The following is a 23,053-nucleotide window of genomic DNA, read 5'->3' on the forward strand; positions in this document are numbered from 1 at the left end:
CTGCCTGTGCTTTGGGTTCTGCTTCGTGTTTTTCTAGTTTTAGGTACGTTTAATTATAAACAGCAAACTCGGTTTTGGCTATTCAGTATGTGCCCTATATTGGATACAATATTCCATACATTACATTTCACTAATGCGTAACGTTACTTAGTTGCATACAAATTATAATAAAAATGAATTGTAATTAAAGCATAATACATTTTAGGTGCATGATTTAAAATACAACGAATAAATATATTTACACCGAAATTCTTTTCTAATTTTTACTTACATATATATACACACCGTATAGATCTATATACATAGATATATAAATATATTAGTTGTATACATCTTAAATTAGATTTTACAAGATTCGAAAACCGAATATTTAATTATCGCTTACATTCAATTAATATGCAACTCACAAAAGAGCGCCCATTGCTAATAATATTTATTAATAACCGCCTGATCGCCAAGTTGTAAATATAAATGATCAACAAGTTACAAATAAAAATTATATCAGATTTTTTGAAGGGACGGCATCATAATAATAACAAGCAAAATATAAAAAGTTTTGTGGCCAACTTAAAAGATCTTATTGTTGAAGATTTATCTTAATAACACTAATCGCGCAAATGAGATGAAGTACATGCAAAATAATTTAAATAAAAATTTAATTATAACAAATCAAAAAAGAGAAAAAATGTAATTATTTTCTCCAATAACTGGGAAAAATCACGGACATTACACTTAAACTACAGATTAGGTTTATTGGCGGCCGCTACACATTATCGATGTTATTATCCTCGTGATCGTCGACCAGTGTGAATCCTTCCTCTTCAGCAACACTGCTTTCGCTTTTCTTGCTGGAATCGCTTACATCTAAATTTTCTTTTCCCGTGGAAGGAGATTCATGCGCTTCATCTAGCTCTTGGACCCCCGAAACGATGGGTAGTCGAAGTAGTGACTCACGTGAATCGCTTCTCACGCCAATTACATTTAGCAGCATCTTTAAGTTGTCGCCCGATATGCGGTCCTCTATGGGCTCCTGCGCATTTATCGACTGGTGGATCGTTGGTGTCCCCAGTGGCGCTGGCTTGTGAAGAAGGGTCGCCCATGCTCGGGGGCTCAAGATGTATTTAAAGGACAGCTTTATAATGTACCCAACTAAACACACCAAAAGGACTGGTGCAAGGAGGTTATAAGGGAAGGATAATCCGGCTATGGGTAAATATGGTTATTGAAGTGGCAATAATTGACTGTAGGAATTCTAGAGCTTTTCCAGTAAATAAGAATTATTCCAGAACTACTAAAGCATAAATACTTACAGGACAGTTTGGTCATAATTTCCGACACCTTTTCTATCGCAATTTCTAACTGCTTGATGAATAGGTTGTTCATATACAACAAGAGCACTTCATCTGGCATGCAAATAGAAGTGTGCCTTTTTGAGGATTGTCTAAAATGAAACGATCATTAATAGAGTTTCCAAGTTACATGTCATGTACTTACTTCAGCATCTCTATTTTCTTATTGTTTGGCGTGGCTTGGAAAATGTAGGATCCAACTCGAGAAAACCAGGATTTTTCTGACTCCAAGTGATGCTTTGCGATTTCTATCATCCTATCGATGTCTAATTCCTAATTATAAACATATAATAAGATCAATTTCACAAATTTTTAGGCAATACATACTCTGTTGCATTCCAAATAAGTCTGAATATATCCGAACAGAAAAATACCACATATAACAATCGAAATTACTTTGATACGGAAACGTTTGTGCACAATGACAATAAGTACAATTGCCAATGTTGCATATAGGATAAATTGCACCTAGAAATTAGAAAAATAATTAAATAGCTTAAAGCCAAGCTTCCATAAAAGGCGGAACGGGTACCTCGGTTGTTTTCGTCAGTTCAATTACATCCTTGAAAATATCCATCGATAAGGAGAAAAAACCGGATGGGACGTATGAATATCCGAACCTTTTATTAAACAAAGGACCCTCCTCGGCACTCTCCAATATCTTTGTCAGCAGTATGTCCATATCTCGAGCATCCTGCACCTTCTCCAATTCATCCAGTTGCGATGGCAGCATAGAGAAGATCAACGCTCGCTTATGGACCGCCGACTGAGCATCATACTAATTACACAAAAGTTACAGACGTATGACATCATGTTGCCAAATATGGTCTAAACAGCGCATACCCGCAAATGCTTGCGCTGGAACAGCTGATTGACGAACTTCTTGAAGTATGTGAGGGCCACGGCATCCTCCATGGCCGCTGGAGACAGCTCTGGTCTCGCTGGACACTGGCACGATCCACCGGGCTGATGGAAATCGTTAGCCAAGTTCGACCAGGCGGGATACGGATCCATCCAGGACTCCTCGCTGCCGCTCTGGCAGCACACGCTGTGCAGAGCCAACAGAAAACAACTGACCGCTGCCTCCGTTCTCATTGTCCTGGTTTCTTTATAGAGCGGCTTTAGGTAAAAATACTTGATAATTATAATTCAACGCGTCACAAGTAGCTGTTAACGCGGTAGATGGAAATTGATTGTGTGACCAAGTGCAATCATCAACAACTGCCACATCATAGCAGAAAAATCTGGCTTTTTGGAAGAAACACTATATTCATTATGTAAACCTAATACATTTATTTAAGTTTGCTTCAACTACTATTTTTATTTTTATATGCATTGCTTATGAAACCAAATGAAATTAATTGTTTATGATTGACCAAGTTCGAAAATCCCACATGCGATAAACATACTATTACAAGCAAAATATTAGCTAGATTCTCTGCACCAACAGCTTTATGCGATCGGTAGATGGCCACACTGCTTGTTGTGAATAACTGTTTGGCCAGGTCAGCACTGCACCAAAAATTGTGTGCTTTGAACCCGGATAAAAACCACGAGGAAAATGGTTAAGTCAGCTCTCGTTGTTGCAGCCATCGCACTTTCTTTGCTGATTGCGGTGCAGGGCGTGGATGCCGACAAAAAGCAAAGCAAGAAGTACAGCAAGGAGGCCAACGACCCGCATTTTCAGCAAGTAAAACAGGAAACGTATGATCCGGACTTTAAGAGCATCCAGCGACCATTTCGCATGGCCAAATTGAATCTCGTGTGGGCCAAGGCGCAGAATGTGAGTGGGCATCTTTAGGTATCTGAAGTTTTAGCGTACTAATGCCGGTTACAGCGACTAACAGAGCCCAAGCTCAAGTCACTGTACATGGAGCTAAAGATTCACGACAAGGAGGAGATTGCCTGGAAGCAGCTCAACTCACAGCACAAGGACAAGGATGGCCTGAAGGCCGACGAATTGCGCCGCAAGCTCATTGGTATCATGAGCAGCTACGATCTGCTGGAACATTTTGACGACACCCAGGATACGGAAAAGCTTAAGCCCTACAAGGTATCTAAAACGTATTTCCTAAGAGCAACAGTTTCCCCACATCTAAAGTCACTTACAGAAATTTCACGACGCAGAGGATAAACACAGAAACAAGAGTCTTTTCAAGGACAAAAAACTGAACCGGCTGTGGGAAAAGGCCGAGATTTCCGGCTTTACCGCAGAGGAATTGAAATCCTTGAAACAGGAGTTTGATCATCACCAGGATAAGGTGGATGTGTACTACAGCTTGCTGGAAAATATTGGTACCGTTGATACCGACAAGCATGAGAGTGAGTTTGGTTATATAAAACGCAAAAACCATATCGTACTTTAATTGATTACCCTTAGATGCTATTAACACAGAAGATTTGGACACCTACAATCTGATTTCAAATGATGTCAATGAAAACGACATTAAAACCCATGCGGAAAACGTGAAGAGTTTTGAAAACGACCTTAACACCCTTCGAGGTCATCATACGGGCATCAAGGATCACTACGATAGGCTGGAACGTCTGGTGTCCTCCGGTCCACACAGTCAGGACTTCATTGAACCCAAGGTCCAGGGTCTGTGGCGAGTGGCCCAGGCTAGCAATTTTACTGTCAAGGAACTGGAGTCCATTAAAACTGAATTGCATCATTTCGAAAGTCGTCTCTTGAAGCTGCGTCACCTGCATGCTGAGCATGCTTTGCAAAAGGAGAAATACAAGGTAAATGTTTATTGGTATCATTCAAGTTAATAAGCCAACTAAATGTATTTATGTATTTATAGGGAGAAAAACTCAACGACAAAAGCAGCCGCTTCGATGAAATGGAGAATCAGCTGAAGAAGCAAACTCGCAAAGTGGAGAAACTCCAGGAGAACATTGAAAAAACAATCTTCAAGCACACCGAACTTTAAAAGTTTGAGCAATCACCGAAAGTGCCAAGCGAATAAATTAGATTTAAGAGCAACTGTTTGTGTAAGGCACAAATACCTTCTGGCTGCTATTCAGCTTAGATATAATTTTGATACCAAATATCATTTGAACATAAATAAAATCTCAAGTTTAATTTTGAATTATTTACAATTTACTTTTTCTTTAAAGATATTCAACGTTGAAGAAACTTTACAATTCAAATTTGAAATATTTTTAAAGTACAGTAAACAGTTTAATTTAAAAATTATTAGAGGGTTAAGAAGAAACCTTTGAAAAAAAACGATAGTTTCAGTATGACCATATAGAAGCTGGCGTAAAACGTGCATTTCCCTCCACCCAGTAGGACCGCACCTAGTATGACCGCACGCTAGTCGCATTATTGTTGTTGTCTGTTTCGTTTGGTGGACCAAAAAACAAGAAAATATTAGCTAAGCGAAAAGTTGTTAAAATATATATGTGCAGCGGTCGGTGCAAGTGCTTTATGGGTACATAGTGCATATGTACACAACGCGACATGGGCATGGTGGAGGCGTCAACGTCGGAGCTGCGCCTGGAGGCCCCCAACTCGTACACGTACCTCCTGGCGACCGTCAGCCTGACGCTCACTTTCATCGTGATGCTGGGCGCTTGTTTATGCTGCAAGAAGCGGATCCCCAAGTAAGTCCTACCGATATCCCAGAGGATCAGGAATCCATAGCGGTTCGATTGCTCAGACGAGGACTGGGCGGTGCAGGCCAGCGAGAGAGTGAAAGTGGGTTTCTTTCTCCGCCGCTACGCCGCCCAGTTCCAGTTGGGTGCACTCTTGTCGCTCACTACACTCTCTATGCACTCTATCTCCCCAGAAATGACTTGATGGGCCTGGAGGGCATGGTCAAGCTGAAGAATCCGGATGAGGTCATTGTGGTGACCAACCTGGTGGGCAACAGCGAGTCCCAGGCGGAGCTGAATGCCTCCACTGTGTCCAATGCGGACTCGGAGAAGCGGTAAGTCTTCATTACCTTGCTGTCTACATAACAGAGCTGGAAATAACGCATCCATAACCATTTTTAGATCGAGCACTGCTGCCCATCGCAGTTTGCCTGACATTCCCGTGGCCGAGAGCAATGATAATGGGTCCGAACTATACGAAACCGTGGCGGACAAGCAACTGTTAGATGGTCGCAATGCCCGTAGCCAAAGTCGTAAGTCGTACTTCGAACCCAAGGAATCACCTCGTAAATAATTCCGTGTCTAATAACACCCACAGCACAGCCAAGCATGAAGAAACAGACCAGCGTGTCGCAGCACAGCTCCATTAGCCAGGCAGACGATGTAAGTTCGCCGTACTCGCGGGTGAAGGGTCTGCCGCACGATTACGCCAAGGTGCGGGGCACCGAGCATCCCTACGCCCAGCTGAATGCCCCATCCACGTCCCATGCGACCAACCACAGCTCCACAGCAGCAGCTGCGGCGGCGGCAGTGGTGGCCGGATCCTCTAGCGACGGTATAGATCCAATGCATCGCAACTCACAGCACAGCGATGGGTCCAGGGAGCACAATGACTCAGCGCCGTCAGAGGCTGAGATTCCAGCTGCCTCTGCGATTGCAGGTATGATTTCTGCTAGCCAAGATCTTCCCTACATGACGCCCCCCATCGCCAACCAACATTTTAGTGGGGACTCACAAGACTCATCGAGTAAGTCTGTGGAAATGGCGGTGATGTCATATCGCTAAATGTTTTTTTTTTTTTTTTTTCGCAGAGGGATACACAAGCATTAGTGTGAGGGAGCCGCTAGCGAACATTTTGGCCCAACAGCCACCAGGGAAACCCCCGAACAGGAACCCAACATTATCGCGGGATGTTAATGACTCTCACTACGCCACTGTTTCTGACGATTCGGGTAAGTCACATGAAAAATAACACATTTTCTTGAGTTCTATTATAGACAAAATATAAGTATTATAAGAAAGTCAAGATAGAATATAGGGTATAACACTGTTCGAATACTAAAAATTGATTTAACATTAACGCATTTAGTAATTTAAATTGTTTATTTAAGATGAGACTTATGCGGCCATTGAGGATCCCAATAATCGTCATCAGGCCAACGCCGCGGATATATACACAAGCGGATCGGAGACCTACGCGCAAATCCAGCCTATGCAGGCCAATCCCATAGTGGTGGCTGTCGAGATCAATAACAGCAGCAGTCTTCCGACCGCTAGTACGTCCGCGGTACGACCCACCAGCAGCAGTGGTGCTGATCATGCTATGCCAGTTCCACCGCCGGTGGACAGTTTGCGAGCCCAGATGCACTCGCGTCAGGCCTCATCCTCGTCGAACAATAGCTCGTCTGTCTGCAATTTGGGGTCACCCAAACCGGAGAAGCGCCAGGCGAATTCGCCACTACCACCCACGCCCAAGGCAAGTGCAGGCCAGTCGCATCATTTGCAGGCCGGTAGTATTAGCAACCTAGCCTCTGGACGGAATTCCGTCATATCAGTGATCGAAGCGGGCGCGGAAGGGCACGAGGCGGAGTCTGGAGAGGCGTCGCCACAGCGCAAGCACAGCAAGAGCCTCAGTCCCTCCAAGGATGGCGAGGGCAACAAAAACATTGAGGGCATGTACGCGAAGGTAAGTAGAATGTCCGTCAGTATTACATAGCAAATGTAACATACCTTTTATAACCGTAGGTCATGAAAAAGCACAAATTCTCGAGAAACTCGCCGTCCTCTCAAAACAGCTCCCCTATTCTGGCACGGAAACAGCAGCAAGATGCTTTGGGAGTCAGTCCGCTGGACAGTGCTGCGGCGTTGTTAGTGGATGCCCAGAAGGGTCGCGTGCGAAGCAATAGCTATTCAGCCAAGGATCATGGGTATGAAACGATTCCAGCCGACGGACAGATGATGCACGAGAATCGGAAGTCGGATTGCTATGCAGCCAACATGTTACAAAAGGAAAGACAGCATGAAGGAGGAGGTATGTCGACAGCTTTTTCAACTCCCGTTTTACCAGTTCCTTTCCGATGATTACAGGGTAAAATGTGCTGATCCCTGTGATTTGTCTATACATTTTTCCCTGGCTTTGTCGTTAATCCCTGCCAATGCCTAATCTGCCTGTCTATCTATCTGTCTCTCCTTGTCTTTCCCTTAAAATGCCTTCCCAAACTAAGTTGCTATGCCAAAATGAAATATGTCCGTGTTTGTTAAACTAAAACACCGCAAATTTCATGAGTTTTTCTTTGGAAGTAGCCGTGGTTAGTATCGTCTGCAGTAAATCCATCAATTCTTGGCTTCAATACGAGTAAATACTCTTGTTTGGGCTCATGACTAATAAAATGCTATATCCGGCGCCTTTTCAGCGATTGCCCAGCCCGTGACGATAGCAACAGCAATAGCGATCAGCGCCAGCGCAAAGCACTACGAGACTATTCTCAACAAGACACAGCCGCCCCCGACGCCGTCCAGGAGCAACAACGATCCTGGCTACGAGCAACTGCAACCGCATCCTGTTACCGCAGGCGAGGATGAGGCCAAAAAGTCTGACTATGATCCTAACTACGAGGTGCTCAAAAGTCGTGCACACTCAGACGACGGCTATGCGAAGGTGTTGGATAAGAAGCGGCCACCCGCCAGCGCTGACGCCTCCGGCTACAGCACCATTCCCGGGGCGGATGCCAACCACAACTATGCCAGCATCCTCGAGACAAAGGCCGCTGCGGAGACGGATCATTATGCGCGGATAGCGGAAAACGCGGTGGAAGGAACGCCGGGCAGTAGCAGCAGTCGCTTGACCCCCACATCGCCCAGCTCCACATCCAATTCCGTGTCGCTTAACTCTTCAACGATTGCCACCAGCACGCCGATTTCCTCGCAATATGAGTCGCTGACGGGTACGGGCAGTGAAACGGATCCCAACTATGAGTCGGTGTGCTATCTCACCACGGCGTCTACTACAGCGACGACCAACACTAGCAGTGGGATGGAGCCCGGCTATGAACCGCTGCAGACGGATCAGGAGTCGGACACGCAGACGAGCAGTCCGCTGAGTGGGGCAGCATTCACGCCAAGTGAACAGTTGCTAGTGGACGACTACTTTCACGTGTAGCCCGTGTTCAGTGAGCTGGATCTCCCCTCATCAGTTTTTGCTAAGCAATTCTTCACGCACATATCATCCATTCAATGCACAGACCACACACATTAACGCTTCATCGTAGTTAGGAACGGCGACCGCCAAGCGAAAATCTTAGATTGCACTGCATCGGGTCACTGACTCACGGGAAAATCGGGACACCAGATATCTGTCCCCCACAATGGGACAGCTTCATATCGGTTTGCCCTCTAGAATATACATAACTTAGCTTTAGGTTGACTTTGTGTACAAACTATTTGTATGAACGGCTCGACAATTGCTTCCGGGCGAGGGTGGGTAATCGCTCCAAGTATCTACTCCATTATTATTATTCTATCTCAGTACCAGTGCGTCCTATTTTAGGTAAATTAAAGGCAGGGGTCTCACTTGACGCGCCACTTGTTTAAATTGATAAGCACACCGGCGGTCGTTAGTGGGTTGTGTTTAGGCCAATGATATTTAAATGGCGGGCGGGGGTAATTTACCTACAATACACAAATGTATATTATATATATTTTTATATGTTTTGGCGTTTTTGCTGCTTTTTTACTTTACTGAGGTCCGGTATAGGCGTAGGATATACACGTATTTACACACACAATACCCACGAGAAGGCAAGCCAAGTATTTGTATTTGATAAATGTTAATGGAACACTTCCAAGTATTCAACCATCAAGAAACTAAGATAAAATGTTCAATAAATTATTGATGACATAACTCGGTTGCTATTTTGAAATATCTTTGTGTATAATTATTATCTTTATTTATATTGAATATGTATAGCTGTTTACTGGTTGCAACAAGGCGGATCATTATATTTATATGAGGCACTACAACAGGACAGATTCCAAGCAGTCACTCTATGGATTCAAATCACAAATAATAATAATCAAGGTTGACCATGAACTGATTGCCTGTTTAATGAACTTTCTTTGTTTTAGGCAACCAATCTTATCCACACTGAACGATTTCGAATCTGTCCTGATCGAGCACCCTTTTGGAGTTGTGCTAATTATAGATCGGTTGCAGAAGTCTTATACTCTGGTTTACATCGTTTTAAGTAATTTTCATAACTTTAACTAGAACAAAGAAAGACATTTTAAAACTTATTAACTGTACGATCCAATTTTGGAGCACAACAAATGGGTTTACGGGATACACATTGCAACTTGCAACCACATCGAGCACATTTAATGGAGATTATTTGATTGGGTAAATGCCTGCTGGCAGTTCATCACAGTCCAGTGGCTGGACCGCGGGTGAGTCGCGTCACCCAGACGTAGATGAGGGCGCACACCACGAACTGCAGGAATATAAACTGGTAGTCGAAGATCATGCTACACCTGTGAAATGTAAACGATGAAACGCGCCCGACAAGCGCCAATCAAGCAGCCGCTTCCACGTCTCATTCGTTGTTGTCGTCAGCCATCGGGATAGCAGCCGGCGCCACAGCCTCTGGAAGAGCAGGTTGCACCTGAGCGGCCGGCTGAACTTGGACGGCCATTCCCATTGCTGGTTCCCGATTTAGGAGGGCTATGTTGCTGGCTTTCATGCGGGCTATGGAGGAGGCCATTCCAGAGCCGTTGCCCATAGCTGATAGACACGGTGACATACAAGGTGTTGTGCATGATGAATTGCTGATTTCACACTGGTCAAGTAGGCGGAGAAGCTCATTGGTGTCGGGTCCGCCATTGATTTTCTGCTGGGGCTCATCCTTGGAGAGCAGCGCCAATGCGGTGGTTAGGTCCCACATCTGAATGGCGCCGTTGCAGTGACCGGTGAGTATAAACCGGGACGATACCTCGTACTCCAGCACACAGAATGCAGAAATGGTGGAGCTGTCCACGGACCTAATGACGCACACCCGATCCCCGTTGGAGGCCAGGCGCACGTACAGCTGATCAGTTTCGGGCACCACCTTTTGCACGAATATCATATCGTCGTAGTCGCCATAAGGGCCAAAATCATTCCCAGCCGCATAGCTGTAACTGGTATCGGTAGCTTCCAACGACACGATTTTAAACGAGGCTTCCGGCGTGGAGCCCGGCTGGGTAGAGAGCATGCCCCGGAAGCGGATGAGACGCCATGTTCGTACGTGGTGGTATTCACTGCATACGGAGACGAGGTATTTTTCTGACAGCATCACCTTGGTTACGGGGCTTTGGTGTACAAAGAAAGTCTCGAAAAGGTGTGGTCCATGGCCAGCTGTCTCCGGATGCTGGACGATGATTCGCACCGCCCCCGACTTGGTGCCATAGGCAATTTCTATCCAATTGCCACTTATGCTCGAGGTTTTTGGGGTAAGGTAGACCGAGATAGCCGTAATTGGGTCCAGTGCGACATCTTTGTAGAGCTCGGTAACCAGTAAATCATTGTCCTTTATCCGTAGCGGAAACTTTTGCATGTCTATGTAGTAGATGGAGCCGTTGTTGCAGCCCAACAGCAAAAACGAGCCGGCCGAGTCGAACGAGAGCACGGGCACTAGGTCTTGAATCTGCCAGTGCTGGGTCATTGCGTGCCACACACCGATCTTGCCGGAGGAGGACAGGGCCACCAGCTGACTGCCGATGAAGAACAGGTACTCCACACGCACATTCAAATTAAACGTGCCCACATCCGTTTTCTGGCCGCCCTCCTGAATGCTCCACAACCTTATCTGGCTTCCATAAGAGATGGCCACCATTTTACTGGGCACTGGCTCTGCTGCAGTGTTTATCTTCGAGTTGATGGCGATTCTTTCTATGGTGGCGTCGATGTGGGGCGATGTGAATACCTGCTGCCACCCGTAGAAGTCTTTCACCCGGTAGCAGGTCACAAAGTGCGCGTATGCCACTGCTATCCAATTCTGGTGCGCCCTAATGATTTGCACTCGCATCGGGTCCACCCAGTTTGAGTTCTGCGTGGGACTGAACACCATGCCCACTTCGTTTCGAAAGACTTTGTTCAGATCCGCCGAGGAGTTGCGCGAGTGCCGCATGAAGTCCATCGAGGGATTGCGTGAGTGCAGCATGGGAGCTGGAGGATTGGAACCATTGCCAGTGCTGCCTGTGCGACCCAGGCGCAGATCCCATGATGAATTCCGAGAGTGTGAGGAGCGTGAGGGTTCGGGAACGCGCACCATAGAACCGGGACGACTACCAACGGCACTGGCCGAAGTGGAGGGCACCGACTCGTCGATGCTAGCAGCTGGCACAGCTTCGTTCGACGGCATGGGCGGCGCCGCCAGAAAGCCGCAGAAGAGCAAATCACCGCAGGATGAGTGATTCAGGTCTTCGCAGAGTGCCAAGCGCTTGGTCAGCGGCGTGATGCCATAGTACTCGGCCTCGTGGCGCAGGGCGCGTATTTCACAGTTCTTAATGTCGATGTCCTTTGTCCTTAAGTAGTTTAGTATGATCGAGAAGAGCGTCGGATCGCGGTCAATGAAGATGGCATTGTGCTCGTCCCTTAGACTCGAGATGCGTCCGCTGAGAAGAGCCGTGAAGAAGGTGTCCGGGATCCACGTAAGCGTTTGCCGCGACGTGGAAAAGCTACGGATATTGAGATGGAGATTGCATGCGTCATCAATGCCGTTGGTGGGCCATAATGTAATGGTGCTTTGTTCTTACCGCTGACCACCCACATTGAGGTTGACCAGGTCGCTGCTGGAGGCGTGCGTAAAGTGGGACATGGCAATCCGATGACCCGCGGGCTGCCGCAGCAGCGGACGGTAAGGATTGCTCTAAATGCGCCTCTATTTGTGTGGCTTCCGTGCTCTCAGCGCTCCAATCAGCAACTGATACGGCGGAGGCAGTGGCAGCGGCTGCAGCGGAGCAAATAATTCGCGATTCCGGTACCCAAACCACTTGGCGTGCGCTGCGGGGTGCAATTTATTCGATTAACTCTTTGTGCCAGGCTATTTATTTATTTATTATTTGTTGCACTGCACTGTGGAAACTAGGGATGGGCGAACTGGTCGTGACTGTTCCTTCTCACGACGGGTCACTGTTTACGGGGGGTCCCAGTTGCATTTAGGTGGTTTGACAGTTGCTGCATTTAATTTCGCATTTCTAATCTCAAAAACTTTTTTTTAATGGCATTTGAGCAATAATTCATTGTTCGAAAAGTAAACAACAAAGAAATAAACGGCAACAGATGATATGACAATAATGAATTTTCAGTGTTATAAGCACCGTTATTTCTTATTGGAGCAATGTCCATCTCTAGGTTTCGATAAAATTCCCTAGGAATACGGTCATACCACAATTTTCTTAAGCAACGGTTCATTACGCTTGGCGGCAAATTTTTAAATATTTTCAAAACATACCTTGAATTAGGCAACAAAACAAAGAGCTCAGAGCTCATGGATCCTACTGTCACTCTGAGCCTTTGGAACTGCGCGTTAGTTTAGTTTTGGGAAACACACAAAATTTTACAAATAGCCCAAAATGGCAGCGGCAAAGTGCGGTTGCTTGAAGAAGGAGGCTCGCGTCCATGTCATCTACGTGGGTGGAACCATCGGAATGATCCGCAACGAGTCCGGAGGTGAGTATATCGTTGGCTCTAGGCTGTGTACCTATAACCTGTTTGCCATTAGTACTGCACACCGTGCCCAAGGTGCTGGGTGAGCAGCTTCAAGAGTTTCCCAGCTGCCACGACAGGAATTACAACAGCAAGGATGATGACTGTGGCATGATGGTGCTACCCGCTGTGTCTGGTGCTCCGTATAGAGTCCTTTACGATTTGGTTGAGTTCTGCCCACTGTTGGACTCCAGCTGCATGGGCTTCTGCGACTGGAAGCGCATTGCCAACGAAGTGGGAGTAAGTTTATGGGACGGGGATCATTAGTTTGATCCAAAATATGCTACTACATTTTCTTCACAGAAAACATACAATTCCTATGACGGCTTCGTAATCCTCCATGGAACTGATACCTTAGCGTACTCCGCCTCGGCACTAGCATTCATGCTGGAGAGCCTGAACAAACCCGTTATACTTACTGGGGCACAGATTCCGATCTTTGAGGCGCGCAGCGATGGTCGGGAGAACTTCTTGGGCGCACTTCTGATAGCAGGCAATTACAATATACCCGAGGTGCTGGTCTTCTTTGGCAACAAGATTCTGCGTGGCTGTCGCTCCACGAAGCTCAATTCGGACTCCTTTCATGCACTGGACTCACCCAATTTGGCACCATTGGGTCGGGCGAGTGTCAACATCGAGATAAACAGCCGCCAAATCTTCCGTCCATGCAATATTAAGCCATTTTCGCTTCATTCGGAACTCGAAAAGAACGTGGCTCTGCTGCGGATTTATCCGGGAATAAGTGTCACTGTGGTACAGGCAATACTGAAGGAGCCAACGAAAGGTGTGGTCCTCCAGACCTTTGGAGCCGGTAACTTTCCGGTGAATCGTGAGGACTTGCTGGACGAATTGAGGGAGGCGGTCCACAGAGGCGTTATTATCGTCAACACCACCCAGTGCTCGGCGGGCATGGTGGCCAACATTTATGAGACAGGCCAGGGTCTGCTCGACGTGGGCGTAATTCCCGGCTACGATATGACTCAGGAGGCCGCCTTTACCAAGCTGGCCTATGTGCTGTCCAAGCCGGAGTGGGACATTGCCAACAAGAAGAAGGTGATGCTGCTGAGTCTGCGCGGCGAGCTGACCACCAATAAGGTGGCCAAGATCAACGACATTGATCTGATCGAGGGCGTGGCCCGCACATTGCACATGTCCACGGCGATGGAACGGAAGCAGATGTGCTCCACATTCTATCCCGCCTTGGTGGCGGCCGCAGTCACCGAAGGTGATGTCCACAAGTTGGGCGATCTTAAGCAGTACGGCGCCAATCTGTGCGACACCAACTGCGATGGACGCTCCGCCATGCACTTGGCCTGCTTCCTGGGCAAACTGAATTGCGTCTGCTTCCTGATGTCGGCCGGTTGTCCTGTAAATGTCCACGATCGATTCAACCGCACGCCATTGCACGAGGCCATAGACACGGACAACCATGACATAATCAGAGCGCTGCTCAAGAACGGGGCCAAGCTCAACGATCAGCCGCTGGTCCAGGCGGAGCTACTGCGTGCCCTTACCGAGCGGGGTAAGATCAAGCGTTTGGAGTCATTTCGGCTGGCCGGTGCCAATCTCACGCTGGCCGATCGGACAGGACGAACGGCTCTGCACTACGCCTGCCAATTGGGCAACCACGAGGTGGTCGAATATCTGCTGCCGCACTACGAGAATCCCTACATCAAGGATGAGCTGGGCATGTCGCCCATCGACTACGCCAAGGCAGCCAATCATGCCCATATCCTGACCCTGATGCGATTCAAGGAGAAGGAGCTCGCCAAGCAAGATCCGTGTTCCTGTACGTATTAGAAAGCAAAGCTCTAAATCCGAAATTCCAAATTAAAGACCAAACTGAACCGCTTGTTTTTCTTTTTTTTTTTGTCAAATTTCAAATATTAGCTTATACCTTGTGTATATATAAGTATGTATATTTAGTTGTTTGTCCAAGTCAAGGGCGACGTTATTTGCTTGCATAGGTAACACATTAAAATCAATCTCTACATAGTATAGTCGCACGTCGAGGACGCGCTTAAATTTTTGTTAGTAAAACAATACAATCGGATGTTCGTATATTTCATATATGTAGTTGAATATAGAATATAGTATGCAGTATGCGGTATTTATGTGGTTATTTGATCCGTACAGCGATTAATGGCCTACGAATGTGAACCGTTGGGGAAAACACGGGCAGACGGCAAACAAATATAAATAAAATGTAAGGCAATAAAAACAAAATACTTAATTCACACGCAGTTATCGGATAATGTCATCTATGCAATAGTTTCGGGTTTTGCGTTCACTTACGCCTAAGCTACTGACTTAAATTAAAAAATGATTCGCTTGATTCGAATACTCGGCCCGAAGACAAACTAAATACTAAACTGTTCATCAAACTTACTGCACTAAAATGACACATGGCTTGTTTCTATTTCTCGTTTAAGTTTGAGCTACAAATTTGTTCTACAACATTTAGACATGAAATATTGCTTGGTATTTTACGCTTGGTAAAGGCTTTTGATTTTGTATCTTGTCCGTGTGCTGTTTCCGTAGAATTCTCATGAATATATATAGTGTGCTGTATTTCGTTTATATGTAATTATGTTATGTGTTTACTATACTCGTATATTCATAGGTTAGTTTGCTGAAGCATTGGCTGCCGCTAATCTAGTTTGTTGTTAATACTTAGAATTGCTTTCTTCGAATTGTTAGTTTTAGTCAGGGGCATACTCGTTCGCCTGTGTATGTGTATATCGCTTATTAATAGCTTATGCTTACAAGTAGTTTATGTTAATTGATGTAATTTTAAAATCTCTACTAATCTACATTACAAAATTGTTCTTCACTGGGCTCGAGAGGGCTCTATTGCTCCTCCTTCGTTTACATTTCGACGTACAAACAAATGCATTGTGTATCAAAGGTGTTGCTCCTTTCTGTTTTTCATTCGTTGTGACATAAATGGGAAAAGTTTCAGGGGTTTTTGCATTGATTTATCCGTTTCATGCTCAGTTAAAAAGTGAAAACTTTGCGTGTGAGTTCATGTTAAACTAAATTGCACATTGAGTAAAATTTTGAACGCAAGAATAATTAGTTATTATTTACATACAATTAATTGTATCGTGTATAGTTTGTTTGTTTGTTGGTTTCTTTCGAATATTTACATCAACGCGTGAGATGTGCGAGAGATTTGAGAGCTTTGCCTTAACGACTTAAGATATAGCTATAAATAAAACCGTGGTTTAGCTGCCGAAATGGGTTCTCTAGTTGACCATCAGTGTGTGTGATTCCATGGGGGCAGCCGAGTCGTAGAGCGTGTCCGTGTCCTGAGTGGGTTCGCCCTGCAGTTGACACTGGTTGGACAGGGTGCCAGCACCGCAGTCGCAAAAGAAGCTGTAAAATACATTTTAATCAATTAGTAACTTCTCTACTTTAATAGAGTTTTATCCTAAGTATACGTTTTTGGTTGCAGTAAACTATTATAAAGATACAATGCATTAGTTTTTCGCTGCGCACTTACCGATCGTGTCGTATAAACTCGACGTCATGACCAGCATGACAATTCTTGATGCAATTGACGCATATGGCGTTGCGGTCGGTTGTGTTGCAGGTCTGGCAGCGGTAGAAGTCGTGCATGGGAAATGAGGTGTAGCTGCTAATCTTGTACAGGCACTGCCCGCTGGATACGGCCTTCTCCACCTCGTCCTCGTTGTTGAATATGTTGTTGCCCCGCGTTATGGGCTGAACGCCACTGGCAAGGCACAGCCCACCGAACTTATTCTTGAATATCTGATTATGCTCAAGCGTGGCGGTGGCATTGTTGGTTATCTCCACGCCCGCTGCTTGGCCATCGTAAATGCGATTCCTTCGCAGGATTGGGTGCGATTGCGTCGAGATCAGTACACCGGCCTGCGTGTTGCGGAATATATCGTTTTCTTCAAGGATGCCCTTGCCCCCGTTGAAGATACAGATGCCACCATCACGACCGTCATAGATTTTGTTGCGCTTCAGCGTCGGGTTGGAGTCTGTTTTAATCCAAACACCGGCCATGGCGTTGTCGAATATCTCATTCTGCTCCAATAAGCCCAGACCACCATTATACACAAGTACTCCACCATTCTGCCCGCCCCAGATCTTGTTGCCTCGTATTACCGGATTACTGCCCGTACGGATTTGCACTCCCGAGTACAGGTGGTTGAAAATGTCGTTGTCCTCTAATTTTCCATGCCCGTTGTCGTAGAAGTAGACTCCCACCTGCTTTCCCGAATGTATCCGATTGCGTCGCAATACTGGAGTGCTCCCAGTGGTGATCCACACGCCAGCCAGTGTGTTGGAGTACACCTCGTTCTCCTCTATCAGCCCTTGACCCTTCTCGTGCACATATATGCCGCCGTGTTGGCCATGGTGGATCTTGTTGTGCCGTACTATGGGATCGCTATTGGTGCGAATCTGAATCCCTGCCAGAGCATTTCCGTAAATGTTATTGTGTTCGATTAGACCCCGACCCTCGCCAAATATGTACACTCCTCCTTGGTGCCCGTTGTAGATCTCGTTCTTGCGGATTGTTGGATTGCTGTTGGAGGTTATCCAGACACCTTTACGACAAAAAACGTGGGTTAGAAACAATTACTGATTTAGTCCCGGTCATGTAATCTTACCTGCAAAGTTATTCGAATGAATGCGGTTCTCTATGAACTGACCAAGTCCGTTCTCGTGCACATAAATACCGCCCGTCTGGCCGTGATGGATTTCACACTTGACCACGGTGGGATTGGCGCCGGCCTTAACCTCGAAGCCAGCTATGCGATTGTTGTGGATATCATTCTTCTCAAAGTAGCCCTAAAAAAGATATCAGTCATTAGAACATGCAATACATGTTGATATAATGTTAATGATGTATTCCAATGTGAATATAATATTAGAATATCAATAATGTGAATATCAATAGAATTAGTTTCAACTAACCATTCCATTTTCGAAGGTAAATATGCCCACATCCCGACCGTGGTGTATGTGGTTCTCCCGCATAATCGGACTGGCGAAGTTCTTAACCCAAATGCCCGCCAGTGCGTTCCGGCTGATCTCGTTGTGCTCGTATGTTCCCTGGGCGTAGTCGGTGACGTAGAGACCAACATTCTCGCAGTCGCTGATATCGCAGTTTCGAATGACGGGATTGGCGTTGACCCCGCCCACACAGACGGCAGCGCCCACCACCGAGGTAGAGCGAATGATGCAATTGTCCACAGTTGGGGAGCAGTTCTCGCCGATGTCCAGGCAGTAGTGCTTGTGATGCGACACTGTTGATGTGACCTCAGGCGAAAACTTGAGTGTGAGGTAACCCACGTAGGCGTACTTGGCGCCCTCTACAAACATCACAGTCGATCCGGCCTCCCGCTCCAGAATCACTGATTCGGCAACGTTGCCAGGCGCAGCCCCAACAAGTGCCACGTCCGAATCGATGAACAGATATTCCCCCTTGTAATGACCAGCATGAAGAAATATCAGTGGCCCAGGATGCTCGGTCGGGGCCACTTGCTCCTCATAGATGTTGACCAGTGCATTGACGCTGGCACCACCAACACCCGCTGACGCACTGGTGTTGGACAGTCCGGCGGATACAACATTGCCGGCTCCTGCACCGGCTGGCACAAAAACTCCAGCTGCCGCTCGCTCTTCTGGGTAATCCAGGGCCGCCTGTATGGTATTGAAGAACACAATGCTGCGGCCGGAGCTTCGACGCTCCTGGTAACCGGGACGCACATGCACGCCTCGGTACAGCTGGCGAAAGCTCTCTTTCCACGGATTGGCGTACTCCGACTCCTCGGGCTTCTCAAATACGAACTTGCACAGTTCCGGGTTGAAGAGAGGCAGGTCGTACTCAAAGACAGACTGATAGAGCCGCTTCCACAGCTCCGTGTCGTTGGCAATGGTGTTGAAGCGCTTGCATACGAGCGCCAGGCGGCATAGGTCCTGTTCCATCAGATACGAGAAGATGGCCAGCAGTACCTCGTCGGGCAGCTCATACTGAAGGTACTGGGCCGCCGTGGGCGCACAACCTGCACCGCCGGACGCTGCTGTTCCAGCTCCGGCTGCTTCACCTGTGGATCCCGCAGCCGGTCCCATCTCTCCACCTTGTGTGTAGAGGCGTCGAGATCTTTTCCTCGCCGGCAGCATGTAGTTATTATCCTCGATGGCAGCGCCAACCGGCAGTGCCCCACAATGCTGTTGCGGCACCGAGCTGTGGACATTGGGTGGCTGCGCCAGCGTGGCTCCAGTGGTGGGTGCATTGTTCACCGGAAAGGTGGCGCTGGTCGAGGGCGCCTGTACATTGGACGAGGAGCTCGAGGACGAGGCGGACGAAGATGACGAGCTAGATGACGAGGACGACGAGGAGCTGGAGGGCGAGGCACCCGGATTCACCAGCGGTGGGGAGCTGCTAGATGGTCCTACGAGTATTGCGGCAGCTGCTGCCACGGCGGAAGATGAGCTGGTGGGCCACTGCTCGTGGCTGCTGGAGGAGATCTTTCGGCGCAAGTCGTACGGGCTCTGGTGACTACTTCCGGCAGAAGCGGAGGCTGCAGCTGCTGCGGCGGCGGACGTGCTTGCCGTACTAGATCCGACTGTGGCGCAGGTGGACTTCGATGAGGTGGAGGCTCCTAATGCCGGCGGCGTTGACTGGCTGGTACCGGCGCCCGAGCTCTCAGTGGTGTCCATCATTTGCAGGGCATTATAAAAGCTGCCAGAGAAGCCCGATGAAGCCGCTCCGCTGGATCCACTAGCTCCTTGGCCGCTGTCTAAGTACTCCGCAGAACTGGATGCTCCTGCTGCAGTAGCTCCGGCAGCTGCTGCTGCAGATCCGGAGGTGGATGTGACGCCACTGCTCCCGCTACTGCTGGCGTTGTTGTTGCCAACACTACCAGCACCGGAACTGCCAGCGGCACTACTGTTGGCACCGGATGCACTGGCTCCCGCACCGGCGGCGGCCACGTTCTGCTGGAGCATGGGATCCATTATGTTGCCCGTCGGCCGGTTGGGCATCGCTATCCGGTTGGCTCCTTTCCGGCGGGAGCGGCGCACGTAGGTGCGCGACGAGGTGAACGAGGCGCTCGGCATCTTCGCTTCACCTGCCCAGCGATGATGAGTTCTTCCGCGAGTTAATCAGAGCCAAAGACTTTTGCGCTTGAGTTTTCACAGTTTTCCAACCCCATATGCACACGCACTCACACTGGCATACACACACTGGCACATGCACATGCACAATTTGGCGACGACTTTTCGCTCTGTCTCTCGTTCCCTTCACTTCGCTTTCGATGTGGAGTGCCACCGATCGGTTGGGATTGGTTGACTATATCCTTGGACCCTTCGATTGTTAGTTAATTTAGCGACATTTGCTTTAGTTTATCCGTCTGCTAACTGCTCTTCTTATTGCTGGTGAGTGCATGTGTATGTGTGTGTGAGTGTGCCTTTTTCGGGGTTTCTATCCTTTGTCTCTCCTTTGTTTTGTTTTATTTGGTTAGAAGAGCACAGCTAGCGTACACACTGGTCTGCTCTCTCCCGCTCACTCATTGTTACTCCGTCTCCCCTTTAATTCGTCTTCGCAGCAGACACTCTGATTTCAATTCGCTTATTTCGCTGCCAAAAAAACACTTTTCGCAATGCACATACGCAAGTTCTACCCAATAGCTATTGCACTTGACACAATTGAACACTATTTTTTCGAAATTTCAGTAGCGAAACCACACATACTCGGATTTTTAATTTTAGCGTCCAGTGTGACCGCGTCTCGACTGATTGAAAATATCAGCTGGCAAGGCAAAAAAACCGAAATCGCTTGGTATAAACGTTTGGTATTTTTTGCACAGTATCAGGGAAATCGATTTTGACAACGGTGATATCGATATCTTTTGGGCGCAAATCTGTAAAAGTAAAATTCTAGTGTTTTTTTTTTTCAAAATTGTAATCCACCTTTTAATGTATGCTTACACAACATTCCTCCGTAAAGATCATAAAAACAAAAAAACAAATGTTTACTGAAGTGTTTATTGTTTATTGAAAATATTATCATGTAACTGAACTGATTTGAGAGCCCGTGATAAGCAGCTAACATGCAAACTAGAACTTTAGCAGCTGCAAATCGACAATTAAGGTCGTGCCACGCCCCCTTTGGATATAGGTTTCATTGTTCACCTGCTTGTCATGGCCATGTGCGCCATGTTTTGACTGCTTCATTGAACGAATGCCCAACATTGAACTTCGCACACGCGATTGCAGCGACTATGGAAAATTGAACTTCAATGTTTCTGTAACTGAACTTGTGACCCAAATGCCAAAGGCACGTGTCAAATGTGAAGCATATTTTCTATAAATAGCACTTTTTGGCACTCCAAAAGTTACGAAAATCAGATGAGGTTTTGAAATCAATTAGCAAGTTTCGCAATTAGCAAGGTCAGAAATATACAAGAACATTACTTTTTTATTTTTTTTGTTTCAATCAAGAAAAAACGTTTATGGCATTGTCTTAGCACTCTCAAAAAAAAAAAAAAAAAAAAACATAAAAAGGAGTGTATCTTACATTTCATTTTATTAAATAGTTAAAACGTGTCCCATCAAAATGTCCCAAATGATTTTTTTACCATTTGTGAATAGTTTCTCCCAAACTATTTGACCTCTTATGGTTTTCCCTAATTTTTTCCGGTTTTCGCCACTTTAACTACCATGTAGCTCTGAGTGTTGTTTTGGTCTGCGCTTTGTGGTGCCCATTTAGAGGTCCTACTTCCTTTCCATTCCTTCACTTGGCGTGAATGATAATGGCATAGGCATTCCCCCCAAAAAGGGGAGAATGGGGGTGGTTAGCTTGGGTGGACTGACTATGGCCATATGTTCTTGTGGGTGTCCTGGTGTCCTGTACTCCCCGACATCCCCTCGCCGCTGACCTCAATAATAATTTCGTCTAATTGCTTCGTAATTATGCCGCGCACATGCTTTTCTTGATTCGCCCGTTGTTGGTAATTCACTTGGCCCCCACGGTCACCTTTCTATCTTCGCTGGTGCGTGCTCTCCTCGCTTTGAGCTCTCCAGGATGTGGACGTGGATGTGGATGTGGTGGCCTCAAGTGGGCGGTGGTCGGTGTTTGGTGGCCCTAGTGGGTGGAATCGTCCGAGTCGGCCGTTTTCGCATATTATTATTTGTCTCTTTTGTTTTGCGCAATTTTTCGTCATTTGCTTCATTTTCTGTCATTAGAGGCATTTAACTTTTTGCTGTTTTGCCTCTTTCCGATTTGCTTTCATTATTCAGGCGGCCGCGAGTTTTCGCATTTCGCATTCAGGACGACGGAAAAACTGGGCAAATGGATTTTCCTGTGGTCAGGTTAAGGCACGGCAAAAGTGGGCAATTAAATTATTATTGCAGCGATAATAACATATATTATTATTATACAATATGATATGTGGAAATTGGAACATACTTTTCATTTTCACAAAGAAATATTAAAGCAAGGACGAAATAAATTCAGTATTCAATTCCCCTGAATACTGATGAATTACTTTCTTGTAGCATGAGAAATTCTCTATACTTGCTCTAAGTGCAACCCTTTAGAACTTCCCCTTACCATTCCAATTTCTTGCGAACTTGCAACCAAGGAGCGTATCAATGTGTGTCAATGGGCTGTTGCCTCCAATTGAAACCACCTGTCCGCTGGCGGTGTGCAGAGCTGCAGTCGAGCTCCATTTGCCCCTTGACATGCAGGATATGCGAAGTCATTTAGATGGAATCGCTCACATTTTTAATGACAACTAATGCGAGTGCCCTTCACCGCCCTTCAGCAACCTAGTTTTTTTCGGGCCCGGCTTAATCACATTTGCAGGAGCTCTTTCGGGCACAAGTGTGTGTGTCTAATGCGCAAAACTTTTAATTGAGTTTAAAATTGCATGAAGATGGGACGAACCGAAGGTCCTGTGCCAATGGAAATCGGCAACCGTAATTAAACGCGAGTGCGTATGCCATGTATGCGCGCTGTTTTTTGAAGTGTGTCGGCTTCAATCTCGGTAAATTGCCCATGAAATATTAACTCAACCATAATGATACGCAATTTGTGTGTTTC

General features: G+C 46.7%; 6 protein-coding genes across 7 annotated transcripts; 3 read left to right on the forward strand and 3 right to left on the reverse strand.

The window, feature by feature from the left end:
• Nucleotides 1-79: 79 nt before the first annotated feature.
• On the reverse strand, nt 80-2,571 carry LOC6552265. Its single transcript, XM_026980923.1, has 6 exons — nt 2,193-2,571; nt 1,882-2,127; nt 1,677-1,817; nt 1,495-1,622; nt 1,311-1,441; nt 80-1,203 (listed from the first exon to the last, which is right to left on the reverse strand). The coding sequence occupies exons 1-6, from the start codon at nt 2,442-2,444 to the stop codon at nt 764-766; spliced, it is 1,338 nt and encodes a 445-aa protein (XP_026836724.1). The 5' UTR covers nt 2,445-2,571; the 3' UTR covers nt 80-763.
• A 214-nt stretch (nt 2,572-2,785) lies between these two features.
• On the forward strand, nt 2,786-4,434 carry LOC6552264 (alpha-2-macroglobulin receptor-associated protein). The gene is made up of 5 exons (XM_001980709.3): nt 2,786-3,132; nt 3,187-3,402; nt 3,461-3,671; nt 3,730-4,091; nt 4,154-4,434. The coding sequence occupies exons 1-5, from the start codon at nt 2,911-2,913 to the stop codon at nt 4,280-4,282; spliced, it is 1,140 nt and encodes a 379-aa protein (XP_001980745.1). The 5' UTR covers nt 2,786-2,910; the 3' UTR covers nt 4,283-4,434.
• A 207-nt stretch (nt 4,435-4,641) lies between these two features.
• On the forward strand, nt 4,642-9,129 carry LOC6552263 (putative GPI-anchored protein pfl2). 2 transcript variants are annotated; one of them, XM_001980708.3, is made up of 8 exons: nt 4,642-4,958; nt 5,144-5,284; nt 5,352-5,482; nt 5,548-5,976; nt 6,041-6,181; nt 6,341-6,915; nt 6,975-7,260; nt 7,643-9,129. In XM_001980708.3, exons 1-8 carry the CDS (start codon nt 4,816-4,818, stop codon nt 8,386-8,388), a joined length of 2,592 nt encoding a protein of 863 aa, XP_001980744.1. In that variant the 5' UTR covers nt 4,642-4,815; the 3' UTR covers nt 8,389-9,129. The 2 variants fall into 2 exon arrangements, with proteins under 2 accessions (XP_001980744.1, XP_026831796.1); XM_026975995.1 differs by lacking the exon at nt 7,643-9,129 and adding an exon at nt 7,454-7,508.
• A 5-nt stretch (nt 9,130-9,134) lies between these two features.
• On the reverse strand, nt 9,135-12,408 carry LOC6552262 (BTB/POZ domain-containing protein KCTD3). Its single transcript, XM_001980707.3, has 2 exons — nt 12,018-12,408; nt 9,135-11,939 (listed from the first exon to the last, which is right to left on the reverse strand). The coding sequence occupies exons 1-2, from the start codon at nt 12,077-12,079 to the stop codon at nt 9,818-9,820; spliced, it is 2,184 nt and encodes a 727-aa protein (XP_001980743.1). The 5' UTR covers nt 12,080-12,408; the 3' UTR covers nt 9,135-9,817.
• Nucleotides 12,409-12,636: 228 nt separating this feature from the next.
• Nucleotides 12,637-14,816, forward strand: LOC6552261 (L-asparaginase). The gene is made up of 3 exons (XM_001980706.3): nt 12,637-12,933; nt 12,986-13,209; nt 13,273-14,816. Exons 1-3 carry the CDS (start codon nt 12,837-12,839, stop codon nt 14,767-14,769), a joined length of 1,818 nt encoding a protein of 605 aa, XP_001980742.1. The 5' UTR covers nt 12,637-12,836; the 3' UTR covers nt 14,770-14,816.
• A 1,210-nt stretch (nt 14,817-16,026) lies between these two features.
• Nucleotides 16,027-20,785, reverse strand: LOC6552260 (F-box only protein 11). The gene is made up of 4 exons (XM_001980705.3): nt 17,920-20,785; nt 17,613-17,793; nt 16,475-17,549; nt 16,027-16,347 (listed from the first exon to the last, which is right to left on the reverse strand). Exons 1-4 carry the CDS (start codon nt 20,065-20,067, stop codon nt 16,218-16,220), a joined length of 3,534 nt encoding a protein of 1,177 aa, XP_001980741.1. The 5' UTR covers nt 20,068-20,785; the 3' UTR covers nt 16,027-16,217.
• Between the last annotated feature and the right edge of the window lie 2,268 nt (nt 20,786-23,053).

This window comes from Drosophila erecta, unplaced genomic scaffold (assembly GCF_003286155.1).
Source record: "Drosophila erecta strain 14021-0224.00,06,07 unplaced genomic scaffold, DereRS2 tig00000000-arrow-pilon, whole genome shotgun sequence".
Classification (NCBI taxonomy): Eukaryota; Metazoa; Arthropoda; class Insecta; order Diptera; family Drosophilidae; genus Drosophila; species Drosophila erecta.